Below are 16,939 nucleotides of genomic sequence, written 5' to 3'. Positions count from 1 at the left end.
GTTTCTTTTTTATTACTCGATTAATAAAAATAAGTCTAGACAAAATACCGTAACTTTAGATTTTAGCTTTAAATTTTAATTTATGTAGTTAGTTAAATAATAATCTTAAAATAAAAAATCATGGAATAATTATCTTTTAATACTTATGCCACTGTTCGATTTCCTATAATAAGACAAGTAGCAAGTAGTATAAGGCTTGATGTACATTGCGGAATGGAAGCGAGTTTTCCAAACGATATTGTACACAAGAAAATGAACATTATGTCAATTGTGTAACGTACAAACTAGATACGAGCCAAAAAACAAGTCGCGCGTCTTCCAACGAATTCTCGCGCATGATCGGGAATACTCGCGCATTCGCGGGAATGTCCGCAGCTCCGGCGACGCCTGGCGATTCCGCGGGAAGTGGAGCGAAGGCAGGTGCAGAGTGACGTCAAACGTCGACGAAATACTACAGCCTAAAGGCGCAATGTAAATTGAGCCTAACTCAGTACAAATGTAGCATCGCGGCTTATATGTGTGCTCGCCTGCCGCGATTCGTGGTACGGTCATACGCGTTCGCAAACGATTGAAACGTTAGATCGGTGTTTAAAATATTTTAATTATTTTTCTGTGTTAAATGTAACATTCTTTGATTTATGAATGTAGCGATAAGTACAAACTCGCATTTCAACTCTATTTCATGATCATACTTTCATAATCGAGATACTAATCCGCGATGCTGGTATAAAAATATATATATAAATCCTGACTCACTTAGAAAAATAGAACGCATACTTCCCGATATGGTGGAAAAAAGATATTTATACCGTTGAACACGGATAGGCTTCAAGACAAGGAATGAAATATGAGAAGACCTGATTGTGGAAAATGTAAATGAGTGATCAACGGCGTGCATACATGGGGGATATTTGTGCACTTTTATGAGATACACCTTGGCAAATTTCTGCAGAAAGTAAAAAATTTTCGAAATTCAAACAAATAAGATGGCCGCCATACAAATTTCGAAGCCTTCTATCACGGAAACTATTAGAGATAGGTAGAAGGTGCTCGAAGGAATGTCATAGAGGGTAATGGTAGTCAACTGCCTGTGTAAAAAAAATCAAGATGGCGAATCCAAAATGGCGGCCGAAGAAAAACTAGTTACGATGCGGTTGAAAATTGGCACGCACGGTGGGCTGAAAATCGGCTTTCATAGACTTAGGGATTTCAATTTGCAAGTGTCAGTTTTTTTTGCCGAATATTGCTTCTTTTAGTTATTACTATGTACAAATATGACACCCGAGTTGATTATGTTCAAAAACGAAGGAGTTATAATAAACTTGTATGAAAAATCGAATTATCTTTTAAACGGCAAGGAAAACCGTAATATCCTTCAGGTGGTTATAGTACTAATTATTTATGATTTTTTGGCATACTCCAGATAACGGTCATAAATGCCGTTCTTTTTTTAAAAATCATCAAAATATTTTTATTTCATTTTACATGTGAAACGAAATGATTTAGTCTTTGAGTTGAGGAACACAAACTTTTTACAACACGTAACATAAAATACTATCACCCCTATATTCCAAAGAGTAGGCAGAGGTTTACAGTACACCCACACTTAGACAAATATTGTTTACTTTTATAATGAGTCTAAAAACAAGTGATTAAGTAAGTAATTACAACGATATTGTCTTCTAATGCGTCAGAATAGGTGATTAAATGATTCTCAATACCGCACAGCAATGCCAACTATGGACTTAATTAAGCTTTTTCTGATGAGTAAGCTAATTTGTTGATTAGTTGTGCTTTCAGTTCTAAAAAAAAATATATATTTTAAGTGCACATATTTTTAAACTCTAATGACTTCATCAATCAGTTAACTAATTAACTAACGAATTATCGACTTTTTGCAATAAAAGGGCTAACATTTTGCTTAATAATTTATATCGTTCACAACTCTGTAACTGCTAACATTAAATCTTCGCTCAAAATTTGAAAATGGAAAGTTTAATCACCAATTTAGACTTGTTCGTTCTTCTAAAAAGTGAGAGTACTTCATTTAATCATGAAGGTCGTTAAAAATAGTGATATCATTGTACTTACTAGAAGGTTCACACAACAACAATATGAGGAAGTACCCTCTTTCCTACAAAAAAGAATCATGAAAATCGGTTCACAAATACCGGAGTTATCGCGTAACATACTTTGGGGGTATTTCAATAGTGGTACCATTTCATTTTGAAAAAAATCATCCACCTCAAAGGGTGGCTGTTCACGCATGAAGATTCATTTTTATAAATAGCGCCTAACTGTAATTTAGGAGCAATTACTTTTAGCAATTATTTAGTTGATTTTGCTATTTCTCCAATTCAAGGCGTTTTTCTCTCGATATACTTTGAGTAGTGTCGTAGTGAGAACCTACTTTTATTATCTCCAGTATCAAGTTCTGTATAGTGGCGAACTATATATTTAAATGATTAAATGAAACTTAGCAAATAGACGTAATTCCACGTACTTTTGAGGTCGGTTTTTTTAGTACTCTGTACTGAGATTATTGTCCACGATTTCAATATAATTTCTTATACTTTGACAGGTAGGGCAGTTTATATTGTTATACTTGTGAAATAAATTAATCTGAATCTTTATTATTTATTTGTCCTGTGATTTAGCTAAAAGAGTGAGTGTTGTTATTGTTTTAAAACAATAAGGAAAATTTGAAAATATTTTTTTCCCTTGTGTTATCCGCCCTTGTTGCATGCAAATGAATGGCGCGTTCGTATTTTTTTTAAGGAATAAATTGTGAATCAGTGCTATTAAAAAGTTACATAGAAGAAAATTTAAACGTATTTTTAATTATTTATTAAATTCGCTGGATTGAAGTGAATCGACAGTATCATGTTCAGCATGTCTCACTGGCCTCCTAGATGTTTTATGTTGAGGATGTGGTCGCTCATTTCAGACATTTTTTTACATTAAATAACTTTTTACCACGGACTTGTATACGAACTGGACCGCGCACTAAGTTAATAAAACGAGCCGAGTGAGAGTCTTCAAAGTAGTAACGTCTCTTTCTATTAGGGTGTTCATCCATGTTTCAGCCAGCCATATTGTTTGTAACTTTTTAATTTTTACAGGAAATGTGGCCGTTTATGGATGACCAAAACAACTAATATTATTTCATAATACAAATTATGAAATTATACTTATTTGATATGCTATTTCATAATAGAAGATTTTATTGTTGATATATTTTTTTTGTATTACCATAGTAAAAGCATATTACCTTTAAGCTAATTTTATTTTTGCAAAATTTAAAGAACTTAATGGACTATACACTACCTAAGATAATTTTATTTAGCGTTGGCAACTTGTTACACAAGGACCATCGAGGATATAACCCATCGAGTGTATAACCTTTTTTTTCCATCCTCTAAGATATAACCAGAAATAGAGACGAAATGTCATTTAATTTGTTTGAAAACTATTCTGCCATATCATTACTGTGACAACCGCGCTCCGATTGGCTAGCCCGAGTTCGAAACAATTGACGGGTGTCGGCAATGGGTGTCGTCAACTGTTTCACTTCAAATCGACCAGTTAACTTGAGATTTGCTATAATGGACGAAAATTGCAAAATTACATATTTAATTACCGATGAAATGTGATTCAGTTTGTTTTGTAATTAGATGTTTTGCTGTTTTTCCCACACCATCGAATAGAACAGCACGGTATTGTTAGAGAGATTATCTTAATTACAATAAACACAGATTTTTTTGGAATATACGGAGACGTACACACAGATCAGTAGTTGGCCTATCTATATTTCAGTGCAAAGGAGAGTTAATATTTATAAGAGATGTATCGCTAATCTGTTACCAGGAATATATGGCCTTTATTTCGTCTCTATTTCTGGTTATATACTCGATGACAAGAACAGACCACTACTTCGAGCTATCTCACGTGCCTCGGTTTTTTACTTTTACTTAAAATAAACCTTAACATAACCCAATAACACGTAAATTTGTAATATTGGTATATCGAAGTGCGCGATCCAGTTTATGAAATATATAAATCCGTGGTTTTTACAAACTGCAGGTGGTAACTGGTCCAAAATTCAAACGCACATTTGTAATCTACCTTCTAAATTAAAGTGAATTAAGCCATCTCGAAGAGAGATCGAAATTAGTTATTGTCACAAGATACCAGATAGTGTCTTGATGCAATTACATCAAAACGGGTTTTGTGCGCCGAACGCCCTTGTTGTCTCCAATGCTTCAATTGTTCATATAAGTCTATAACAGTTTTGTTATTTTCTTCACCTTAATTAGACATCGGAGATTACAACACTAGCTTTCTGTAATGTTCGAGCAATTTTATTTCTCTCGTAATAAGATATCCGAGACAACACAAGCTTTCTGTAGTGTAGCCTCTTATACGTACTGTATAAAAACGCCACCCTTCTAAGTAGAAGCACTTTTTGTTCTTAATGCAAAAAGAAAACTCGCAAAGTTTCGGGACGCGGGAGTTTAAATTTTTCCTTCCTTAATGCGATTATTACGAGTGGGGAAAAAATTGGACGGTTCTCAAAGTTTACTAGATTTTATAAATAACATGAAATTAAATTGAGTTAATACGTACAAACCGTTATGAAACTCAAATATAATCTGCCTTCAGCTAACTAAAATGCGGTTAAGTGACAAAATAAAAAAAAAACCATAACCCAGGTTTAGAATATTGAAATTGTTTAATGATAATTCAGCTACGCAACGTTAGGGTAAGTTCCGATAAGGCGAACACGTTAACTAATTTTAACTGTTGATATAAGATAATTTTGTGCTGTATTTTTTGGTATTTGAAACGGTTATTTGACCATTTGTCACTTAACCGCGTTTTAAGTTAGTGGACGGCAAATTTCCGATCTCGACAACCCTACGCTAGGGTTCTGGAGATCGGAAATTCAGGCACAAACGGTGTAATTATAATTGATGTTGGGAAGTGTCGTGCGCGAGTACGCAGGCTCTTCGGAGGCGTTGTGAACGGAGCTCGGTGCCCCTAAGGCCTTATTCAGAGTGGAAGAATGGCATAAGTGAAGATACGTCAAAAATGTTCATTGCTCCATCAGATACAGAAAAATATAACCTACATCCTCTCCAATTCCTTTAACTCCAGCGACTAATAATGTAGATAGAATTACAAGTACAGTGCGAAATGTCGTATATACATAGTCAAACGTATAAGCGCGCCGCGCAAGTAGATCTATTGTCTCGGTCCGCCAGCACCGTTCACAGTGCTTGGTCTAACGTCTAGCGTCTGTTTGCGATTTCGACGTCTGGATCTATCCGCTCGTAGCCGCTTCGGTACTGTGAAAGGGAAGACGCCAAGACTCGTGTGCTTGCACCCGCCGTGGCGCCTCCACCTGCACTCTGAATGAGCCCTAAGACCCTGCGCCCGTGTGCGCCGTACCTCCTGCACTATAGGTAAGGCGGGCACTGAATACTTCCATAGTTTCTAAATTTGTTGCTCACTAGATAAGGATTATTGTTGTCATGTCAACGTAAAGCAAACGGCCGGCGCAAGCGAGCGACTCGTGAAGACTGTGCGTACGTGTTAGGTCTTTGCGTATACGCGAATGGAGTCACGCAAGCAAGCGAAAGACTCGTGAACCCAGCATTACACGGAGCAGCGTAGTGTCTGAGTAAAGTCATGTCGCTGTAACATATAAGCGGAGAAGCGTGTGTCAAAGTTGAGTTCAGTGAGTCGTGATAATATCAAACCGTCGTTGAAAAACATCTCAACTTGAGAACCACAGCATTACACTCGTAGAAGTGTAGAAGCATCACCCTACACTCGGCGGTAAAGGGGAGGTGCGGTACGGCTGGGGGGAAGGAGACGAGTGTAATTTACATTTTTATTTTATTTACTTCACAGTCGGGAAAATCCGGCACGTGGGTTACGGTTGCCGTTTTATTTTACAGTTATTTTAATCCAGGATCAACGCAAGAGTTTGCGATTCCTTTTATATAACTACAGAAGAGTGAGGGGTCGCCATTTATACACACATAACTTAAGCGCAATAAAAGTTAGTTTATTTTAAAATATGGCAATTGAACAGCAGATTAATTTTTCACCTCACTAGCTCGGAAAGGCTTTCTTTGTCATTAGAAAATGGTGGGCTTTTGAAGTTACAAGTACAGCTTTTACAAAGATTATTTTTATTTTACGTATATTATACAGAAAAAACTAAGAAAGAAATAGTGATGAAGAAGGTTAGAACTATATTCCTTATTTTAAACCAAATTATAAATAAATAAATACGCACACACTAAACATAGCCCCGCACTAGGGAAACCCTGTGTCGCGGGTGCCATGGACACACACATAGACAACAACAAATTACACCCAAACTCACGAGAGAAATAATTGTAGGCCATACAACTATTTCTCCCGGCCCGGGAATCGAACCTGGGACCTCTGCATGGCAGTCCGGCATGGTAACCGTTCGGCCACGAAGGCAGCATTATAAACATAGATTTAATGATTATAAAAGACTTTATCCTAAAAATTCCAATAATTACGAATTCATAGTTTTGTTCAAAGTGATAGAATAAAATGTAATTTAAGTGAAAGTGAAAACAAAAATATTGACTCCCGCCGCTTAAGACTATTTAAAAAATAAGTAAATTAAGTTATTTAAGAGAAAGTGAAAACATAATGGATTAGAACCGCAATGGAAAATATTACTGGGGATCCCGATAATTAAACGAAGTCATGGCTCAAAGAACTTGTATCCACCCACACTGTTAATAAAAAAAATTGTCTCATTAGAAATCTGCGAGCAAAAGCGTTTTATGCACGCTAGTGTGGAAAATATTTTTGAAATTCGAACTTGACGATGGACTGTGGTAGCTGCATAAACTATTCATTTTTTTCCATCGTTTAAGGGTTGCTGTGGTACACCCAAACAAAGGTCAATGGTTACACCTAACTTTTTCTTTCGAAGATAAAAAAAAAAGATAATGACACGTTCAACTACGCGATTTCTCGTACATTACTTACTTACTTACTTACTTATTTAAGTAATATAAACCCGTTGGTATATTTTTGCTTATTTTTGTTGACATTAAATTGACAATGATATCTACAAAATTAGTTATCAATATTTATTAAATTAAAAAATTGATTATTACATTTTTAATTCGTAAAAGGAGTAAAGTAATTTCAATAATCACTTAATCGCACAAAATAAAAACAAGCTAGAATAAACTTGATGAAGTGTAAATTCCTTACGCATCCGAAGATACACTTTTCTTCGAAATACAAACTGATGAACTGTTTTTCTTTCATCAACCATTTTCCTCGCTATAGTGAGGTGAAAAGTCGTGTGTTTCGCTCAGCAGTAAGGTTGTTTTGCGTCTCGTGCCTTGAAACTCTCGCTACGCTCAGGAATCTATTTTTGTACCACGAGCGAAGCTTCCTTGGCTTGCTCAGGTTTCAATACAAGCACTCGTTAACAACAACTTTGCAACCTTGCATAACAAATAACTATTAACATAAGTATTTTATTTTTTTGCTTGGATAAATAAAGCTATAGACATCGTACATTAATTTTTTTTTTTTGCTATGTTGAGATGGTAGCGTACAATTATCAGTTTCACAAAATTTTCAGTGCTAGAAAATTGACGTGTTAACCGATTTCTGGCGACAGCGGCGTACATACGTAATAAGGTCACCAGAATTAAAATAAGACATACAAGATTTCGCTATTACGCTAGGCGCTGGATGGAGTCATCAATCACCATGATCTTATTATACGTAATTAGTAGAGAGTACTAAAAAAACCGACCATAACAGTTCGTGGAAAAAAAGTTCCATTTGACAAGTTTTATTGCAATCGGTTACCGGAAAGTGCGCGAAACCGGTTTCATCCCCTGGTTTGCCACCCTTAGAGGTGGAATATTTTCTTCAAATTTAAATGGGACCAATATAGAGGTACCCTCTTTCCAACAACGACCACACCAGACGTGGCACAGTGCCGAACTGCGACGAGACGACTGCGCGACAATAGTTGAAGACGAACAATTAATTTACTTAATTCTATAAATATTAGTGTCTATATAACACAATAATCATAAAAATATCTTGAAACCAAATTGACTTACAAATAAACGGACGTCCATTTATTTGTAAGTGAAACCCGGCTTAAATCGTTACTATAAAGTGTTTTGAATTCGCCAAGTATACGTCTTTTCTTCCATAACTCGTGAACCCTACATTTTCGTTTTATTTTTCTCCCTTCAGCTTCTGATATAGCTTCAGTTTCTTCCTCTTCAGCTTCAGATATAAGAGCAATTATAATAAGATCGATATCAACCGTTGAGCACGAGCGCCATTCACGAATGTTCAAGTCTCTGAACTGGTCCAGCACCGTGATCCGGGCGCGGTAATGCGAGCGTCGACGACGCGTGTCGCCACGTGTTATAGTCGAAAAACAGGACGCGACGCGATGCTTCGATTCTGCGCCACTGTGATTTGAGCTTTTATCTCACACCACTATCTACGATATGGTACCTACTAAATTTTATATGTAATGTAGTTAATACATTGAGACAGATAAACGATTATTAAAACCCGGCGTCACGGTATATGAATGAGTGTCCGGCAGTCCAGCTATCAATTGCTTCTTCGATACCTGGGCGCATCGAGAAAACTTTTATGACCTTTGGCTGGCAAGCAGAGCTCTGACGGTCGTGACCTTTTAATTCCTTAGCTACTCGAGAGACGTGTAGAGATGTAGTAAATAAAACCAACATAAATTTCCTAATATAGGTTGTATAATCTATAATGTTGTTTTGTTTCGTTGTTGTAGGTACTATAACGAGAGTCGTAGCTTGGATTAGCGTAGAGGCAGCTTTTATAGATAAAACAGGACTATTTCTATGAATAAATATTTATTACGTATTTACAGATCGAAGCCTGTTCCAGAATAACCAAGATTTTTTTAAATTTATTAAGGCTTTGGCAAACCCATCAGCCTAAACATGAAGTTTAATTATGTTTCTGTAAATATGGCCGCCACAAAGAGGATAGGCAATTTGAGGCGGCGTGCTAGGATTGACTTGGGATTCCTTAAAAGGGGCCGATACGGGTATTTTAGTTCGAGATTCGTATAATTTCGCCTTTTAATCTTCGATTAAGGCACAATAGCACTATCCTATTCCACTTTAAACTAGATTTCACAAAATAATTGAAAGTCAACATAAAAACGACACTTTTCCCTCCAAAAGGTCCAGAGCGAATCCCACAACCAAGATGTTCTTCTTTTTTCAACCTATTTTTTTATACAATTCCAAACACAAACCTATATTCATTCAGCCAGTATTTCTAATCATACTGCCTAGTCTACAGTACCTATCAGGGTTGTTGCTGATGCTGGCTTTTACACAACAGCGGATGCTGATTTTTGACCTTAACATCAGCGGATGCTGATTTTAGGTATTTAAAAAAACGTGAAAAATGTACATTTTTGTTGTATTGAATTGTCATGTATATTACGTATTTAATTATAAATGGTATATTTGTAAACGATAACGCCAGAGGACGTTTGAGATGATGAGTGGCGTCTCTTTAAACACGGTTCTGGCAGAATACCAGGGTCGTGGGCAACGCGGTATTTGTGCTAGGCTAGGTTCGATTCCCGGGCCGGGAGAAATATTTGTATGGCCTACATTTATTTTTCTCGTGAGTTTGGGTGTAATTTGTGGTTGTCTATATGTGCGTCCATGGCACCCGCGACACAGGGTTTCCCTAGTTCGGGGCTATGTTGAGTGTGTGTATTATTATTATTATAATGTTGAGCCAGCGCTTTTTCACTGCCATGACTTCCAAAACTATTTACTTTAATTAGTTATATCTGTAGGTATACGTTCCTTTTGTTATATATATTTTTTATTTTAAGTGTTTCAATTTAATAATAATTATGGTGTTAGTTTTAGTGGATGCTATTGCAAATAAGCTGTCATGGAAGTGAATAAAGTTTTAATAATTTCGTTTTTATTATACAATAAATACAGAATATTTTTGGAATATACGGAGACGTAAACACTGGTCAGTTGTTGGCGCTGTACTATTTCAGCTTTCTAATTTGTGATCAGAGCAAACGAGACTTGATATTTCAAAGTGATATAAGGCACATTTGCCTGATGAGTTGCCAGTGATGTATGGCCTTTATTTTGTCACTATTTCTGGTTATATACTCGATGTCTAATACGTACCTATTTAAATTCCAATTACGCGAGCAGGCTGTATGATCAGTAGGACTAGCACGATAGGGCGCGACTAGCGCGAGAGCGACATAAAGCGAGAAAGAATTACTACTATTTTCGCATAGAGATCTCGCACTTTATGTCGCTTTCGCGCAAGTCGCGCCTTATCGTGCTAGCCCTACTGAGATAGCTTAAATAATGAGCAGTGACTAAAAATTTTCTTTTCATCTATCAATGGTTTTACAAGCCTACCAAAGTTTTGTTATTAAACAGCCAATATCAAATTTGGCGTATAGTTACTGGTTATTTGAATTTACTCCACGAAGTCTGAAGAGATAGTAGAGTAGGTATATCAGACTAAAAGCCCAATACATCCCCAGGGTCGAGCGGTTGGATTCACAACGTGAATTTTTATTTGTTTGTGGCGAGAGTGCCGATCGAACATCTGTGGATCTTCATGAAGGAGGAATTTTGTCCGACGGGTGTCGTATACCGGGAATTCCGAGGAATGTTACATCAGATTGCGCCAAGTGCACTTCGTGTAGATTGCTTATTTAGTTTTTACATTATATGTATGTTAGTTCCTTAATATATATATATTATATGGGTCATAGTTGCCTGAATTAAATGAATAAAAAAATTTAAAAAATCTCAATATTTGCGCCGCGCCTTACGAGTCTATACTACCTCAAATGGCTTTGGTTCCGCATAACTGTGAAAATGTGGAATTAATCAATTTGAAAAAAAATACATAGGGTGCATAAGTTTCCGGAACTGGCCACTTGCATAAACAATATTTAAAAAGTAATTACGACATTTGAAAATGGAATTCTTTGGCTATAGAATACAGTTTGTTTCATCCGACTGTCCCTTGTTTTTACATGGTGGCATCATTTCAGAAATTGGTTGTCTACATCACTATATACTCGTGAAAATTTTCGTAGCATGATTTTCTACGACTTTAAGTGTAAATTAACAGCTCAGCGGAGCTTGGCTTGACTTCAAACTGCTTTTGCCGATGAAGAACCATGCAAGACGACTATTTATAGCTGGTTTGCAGAATTCAAACGCGGTAGTGTGAATCTCAGTGACGAATTTCGTGATGGTCACCCGTCCACTGCTGTGAACAACAAAAACATCGATGCTGTGCGCCGTATGATCAAAACAGACAGATATGTGACATACCATGAGATTCGAGCATCTTTAAGCATAGGCATGAGTCAAATACAATCAATACTACACAAACATTTGGGTGTGAAAAAGCTGTGCTCTCGGTGAATCCCACACAATTTGACTGAGGCTCAAAAAACGAATCGCGTCACTTGGTACAATGCCATGCTTACCAGATTCAACGAAGGGGCGTCAAATTTGGTGTGGGACATAGTAACAGGTGACGAAACATGGATTTATAGTTACGATCCCAAAACTTAGCAGCAATCGTGCGTATGGGTCTTTCGAGATGAGCCAAAATCAACCAAAGTGGCGTGCGTGTCAAGTGCCTTAAAGCCATGGGTTCCCAAACTTATTTTGTCTACTGCCCACTTTGAGAATAAATTATTTTTCAGCGCCCCTACTTTTTTTTTCACCTACTTAAAAACCACTACAACTTCAAATTAAATTAATTATTGTGAGCTATATTAGCGGAGATTAAACATTCATTCTAAACGAGAATTTTACTATAACCCGCAAGAGTTAACTTGAGACCTGAGCGCAGTAGGTAGTACACAACGGCGCTCAGGTCTCAAGTCAACTCTTACGGGCTACACCTGCCAATGAGAATGATTATTGAAACGCAACTTTATAGTATTCACACAGAGTATCTTTTATTCAAAATAAAACAAACATAATCGATTCTAATATAAAAACTAATGTGAAGGATGAATCTGATGCTGTTTAATAAGTTTGTTGATATCCGGTTCCAATTTACTCAAGAACAGCCGCAAGTCACCACGTTGGGTAACATGCAAACGATTTCTCTTTTTAGTAAGCAGCGTTGTCACAGCGCTAAAACCACGTTCACACAAATAAGACAATGGGAATGCTATCAAGAATCGTTGAACGATTGACCACAATACAGGGTATAATTGCGGGGTCGGTTTTTGTAGCCAAAATTCTTGATAGCCATTTTTGAACTTGTTTTTTATTTCCTCGTTCGTTGTCAATTCTGTAAGTTCTTCTTCCAGCTGAGGTGATATTGCTGTGTTGAGATGTGAAAACGGATCCAACACCCAGACTGGTATTTCCAAGTTCAAAATATCGTTCGGTGAAGTCAATGTGGAGATTTTCCAAATGTTGGCAGTAGGCAAACAAGTCGTCGTTACTACAGGATACTGATAAATTCGGAAAATTGTGAAACTCACGCCTGCCCATATTATTTTTGTGTAGAAGCAGTTTGGCTGCGAAAGCAGCAACGACATTTTTTGTTTTAATTAATGAAATACGCATATATACGGAACATGCATAAACTCGTTTATCTCATTCGATGCTCAATCGTACTCAACAAGGAAGAACAAGTATTCTATGAACCAGCCGATTGATACAGGAATGCACAAATCGGGTTATTTAACCAAAACTTGTTAAAACACGATTGCCCGCGGTCTACTATCTGCGAAAATTACCTATCTAGGATAACTATTACAATGCGAAACTGTGTCTGTTGCCTTTTTATTTGTTTGTTTGTGTCTACTTTCATTTCGAAACGGAGCGACCGATTGACATGATTTTTATTTTATTTATTCAATAAAACACGACAGATATATTAACTCCACGGAGAGAAATATCGAACCGAGTTAGTTTGAGCAATCTCTTAATTAATATTAGTTGATGTTCACAAGTTGTAGTCGAGAGCTCAGTCGGTGTCTAAGAGTCTTCCTAGATGAAATAACAAATCTCTCCCTAAGTCTCTACACAACGCCCCCATTTTTTTTTCTGGGTCTCTTGCCCGCCTTTAGGCCTGCAGCGCCCACAAGGGGGCGTTATCGCCCACTTTGGGAAAGCTGCTCTAAGCGGATGATTGCTTCTTTTTTTAATAAAACTGGACACGTGGCTACTGTTGCTTTGGAGAATCGTTGTACCGTGAATAGTGATTGGTACACGACCATTTGTTTGGCGGAAGTTATGGACAAACTCTCTAAAAATAACCGTAAACGCCGTATCATCTTGCACCACGATAATGCCAGTTCTCACACGGCCAGTCAGACAAATGAATTTTTGAAGGTGAACAACGTTGACCTTATGAGCCATCCCGCGTACAATCCCGATCTGGCACCTTGTGACTTTTATTTATTTCCAAAAATTAAGAAGCAATGATTTTCATCACCTGAAGAGGCTGTCGAAGAATATGTTTCAGAGATTGTCACAGAGGAGTGGCATGAATGTTTTCAAAAGTGGTTCATTCGTATGAAAAAGTGCATTAACGCTAACGGAGAATATTTTGAGAAACAATAAATTCATTTCTGACCATTTATAGTATTTTTTTCTTAGGTATTCATTCCGAAAACTTATAGTACGCCTCACGTATATAGTAAAATATAATAACACACACACTCAACATAACCCCGCATTAGGGTAATCCTGAGTGCCATGGACACACACATAGACCACCACAAATTACACCCAAACTCACGAGAAAAATAAATGTAGGTCATACAAATATTTTCCCGGCCCGGGAATTGAACCTGGGACCTCTGCGTGACAGTCCGGCATGGCAACCGTTCGGCCACGGAAGCAGTTTTTTTGAAAAATTGATATTTTAGGCTAAGAACTCATGGAGCGGTTTTCACCCGCGCCCGCCGCGGTTCCGGGACCGGCCTCCGAAGAATGTAGAAAGGTATGCGAAATTTAGTAGCACATTTCACGATGCGTTTTACGCCCGCAGCGGAGACGGTTGCTCGCGGCCGTCGCAAACCGCGCGGGACGCGGTCACCCGCGCGCTTGGCGGGCGTCGCCCGCGCACTCTGTCGATTTGCGGGCGACGTTAGTGTGAGGGTCGATTTGGCAGCGCGCATCAATTTCTCAAGTTATGGATGTTGAAGTCGATCAATTAATTTCCTACCAGTCACAATTTTTCTTAAAAGTTCTGAACAAGTAGATAAATTAAAGAATTTGTCTTCTTATTTTTTTAAATCATTAATAAGAACAACGAATAATCCGTAACGATTTCTTTCTCGTAAAGAATCTTTTACGCCTTCTCCTTTTAATTCTTCGATGAAGTAAGTATAACGCGATAACTCGTTTTTGATGTGAGTCCATGGCGACGTCTGAGACTTAACTGACGATCTCAATCGATCGTAAATAACCGCGCGCCTTGCGATCCTCTCCCGCCAAGTTTGCGGGCCGTTCCGCAACCGCGGCGGCTACGTGACCGCACAAACCTGCGGTATCGTAAGTGTTGAAATAAAACAGCTGTCCCGCAACCGCAGCGGGCGCGGGTCAAAACCGCTTCGTGAGTTCTGTCTCATAAAGTGTGAAAACACGATTCTTAAAAATTTTCACAATAGAAAAAATACTAACTTACCTCGAAATTTTACAAACAAACCGGTGTATTTAATAGGTACTTTACATATAGTATATGTCATATACATTGACTTACAAATAAATGGACGACGGGTCTAATACAAAAACCACGAAAAAAATGTCCCAAGTCAACCTATTCGAAATTTAAATTGTTATGTCATCGCAGTATCGCGCTGTCCGTAGAACAAATGAAGACTAAAGCGGAGAGTCGCGCTCTGTATAGGATTTTAGCGCCTTACAAGTGCGGACACTTTTTAGCGCGGACCCGACGACCATATAATTGTAAGTCAATGGTCATATACCAATGATTTTACTAAATAGAACACGTATACTTATACGATACACATTTTTCAAGCGGCTTTAATTTCGTTTGTAAAAGAATAAATTCTGAAAAAAGAAAGCCAGTGTCACTGCCGAGATCTAAGCGAAATGAACTAATACTAGTACCATTGACTTACAATTATATGGACGTCGGGTCCGCGCTAAAAAGTGTCCGAACTTATAGGGCGTTAAAATCGTATACAGAGCGTCATTCACGCTTTAGTCTTCGTTTGTTCGACTGACAGCGAAGCAAGCAAAATTAGACAGTACTGCGATGACATTACAATTTAAATTCAACGTTTTAGCTTTTTCATATTCCTACGTTTAAATAGGTTGACTTGGGACATTTTTTTCCTGGTTTGTGTATTAGACCCGTCGGACATTTATTTGTAAGTCAATGACTAGTACAGGAAAAATATTAATTCGAGCAGAGGTAGTATCTTAATGAGAACACGATACAAGCTACTGGGCAAGGAGATCAAAATAAACAAACCCATGAGAAATTTTTCCGTTTTTTTAATACAATTTGCCTTGGCTCTGTGTGATATAATAAGTGGTGATAATTAAATATCAATGACTAGTCGCAGTGATCAAGTTCTGCAAAGGCTCTGAATGAAGCCATCCGAATAATAATAATAAATAACAATAACGACAGTACAATATAATAAATATGAATACTACTGAACACTTTTGATTCAACATTCTTATTTCTATATCTAAACACTTCACAGATCACGGTTACAATTATTGGCATTATTAAGAAATACAAGTTTCAAATTTGAAAGTTTCAGTGATATAATTCTTGACTTTCCAAATATTCCAGGTGATTTATGTATTGTTATGTTGTTTATGTACTCAATTCACATGAACCTTTATGCTTCTATATCTATATTTCAATCCCCTTCAGCATTTTTGTTCCCTGTTATAACTGAGGCCTTTTTAAGGCATTATATAGGTGTGCATGTTCCATCGTCAACCTTATCATCACTTTCCATTAGGTGAGATTGAGATCAAAAATGCACTGACTTTATACATGAAAAAAAAATTTACAAAAAAATAAAGTAGGATCTAAAATGAACACATGAATTTTTAGACAATATTGTTAATCTTTACAATATTTTAAGGAAAATTTCATGAGTAAAAGTTGTGACAGTATCCTTCCAAACTACCATGATTCCTTTTGTCTACACTGCTTCTAATGAATGGATAAAAACATCTTAAAGTTTTCCATACACTTTGGTTTCCGCAATCTTGTTTAGCTGAATGTCTACAACTCCTCATGTACTCACTATTGCATAACATGTAAGTTTATAAAATTGACAAACCTCCTACAATATAATAATTATTATCTGACATATTGAGGTGTCCAATGCAAAACTCAAAAAGTGTGAGAATTCCTGTAACATGAGTTGTCTAACTCATTACAGTGCATTGGTGAGTGTAACACAAACTATTGGTACAACCTCTGAATAACTATACAGGGTGTAAATTTGAGACAGGGCAGCAAGGCCAGCTACCTTAATCGTTGCAGTTACAGGAAAACGGTTCGAGAAGACTATCCATGAATTTTTAAGATATTTTGATTGGCATTCACAGATTTCGAAAAAATGGTACAGTCAGCAACATAAATGGCAATTTGTACAAAAATTTTTTTTTATGCCATTCGTACCGGTCTCTGGTAAGGATCAATAGTCTCTATGGGACCAACTGAGGAAAGAGTACTCGAAATGTCAGAAATCGCAAAAAACTTTTTACCATACATTTTGTAGGGATATATCTAGTTAGCAGTTATTCTAGGTAGTTAAGGAAATTAACACATTGTATACGTATTATGTATTTCAAAATAAAAACAA

The 16,939-nt window shown here is 37.1% G+C and overlaps 1 protein-coding gene across 1 annotated transcript in view; it reads left to right on the top strand.

Moving 5' to 3' along the window:
• Nucleotides 1-14,235, top strand: part of LOC113232627 (zinc finger protein 2-like) — a 42,357-nt gene extending 28,122 nt beyond the window's left edge. The window contains exon 13 of the mRNA XM_026467398.1: nucleotides 14,128-14,235. Within this exon, the coding sequence (XP_026323183.1) occupies nucleotides 14,128-14,235 (108 nt within the window). The remainder of the gene's footprint in view (nucleotides 1-14,127) is intronic.
• Nucleotides 14,236-16,939: the final 2,704 nt, after the last annotated feature.

This window comes from Hyposmocoma kahamanoa, unplaced genomic scaffold, assembly GCF_003589595.1.
Source record: "Hyposmocoma kahamanoa isolate Upper Pololo Valley unplaced genomic scaffold, ASM358959v1 76, whole genome shotgun sequence".
NCBI classification, from domain to species: Eukaryota; Metazoa; Arthropoda; class Insecta; order Lepidoptera; family Cosmopterigidae; genus Hyposmocoma; species Hyposmocoma kahamanoa.
The sequence above is the reverse complement of the archived record's forward strand: the minus strand, read 5'-3'. Positions and strand labels throughout refer to the sequence as shown.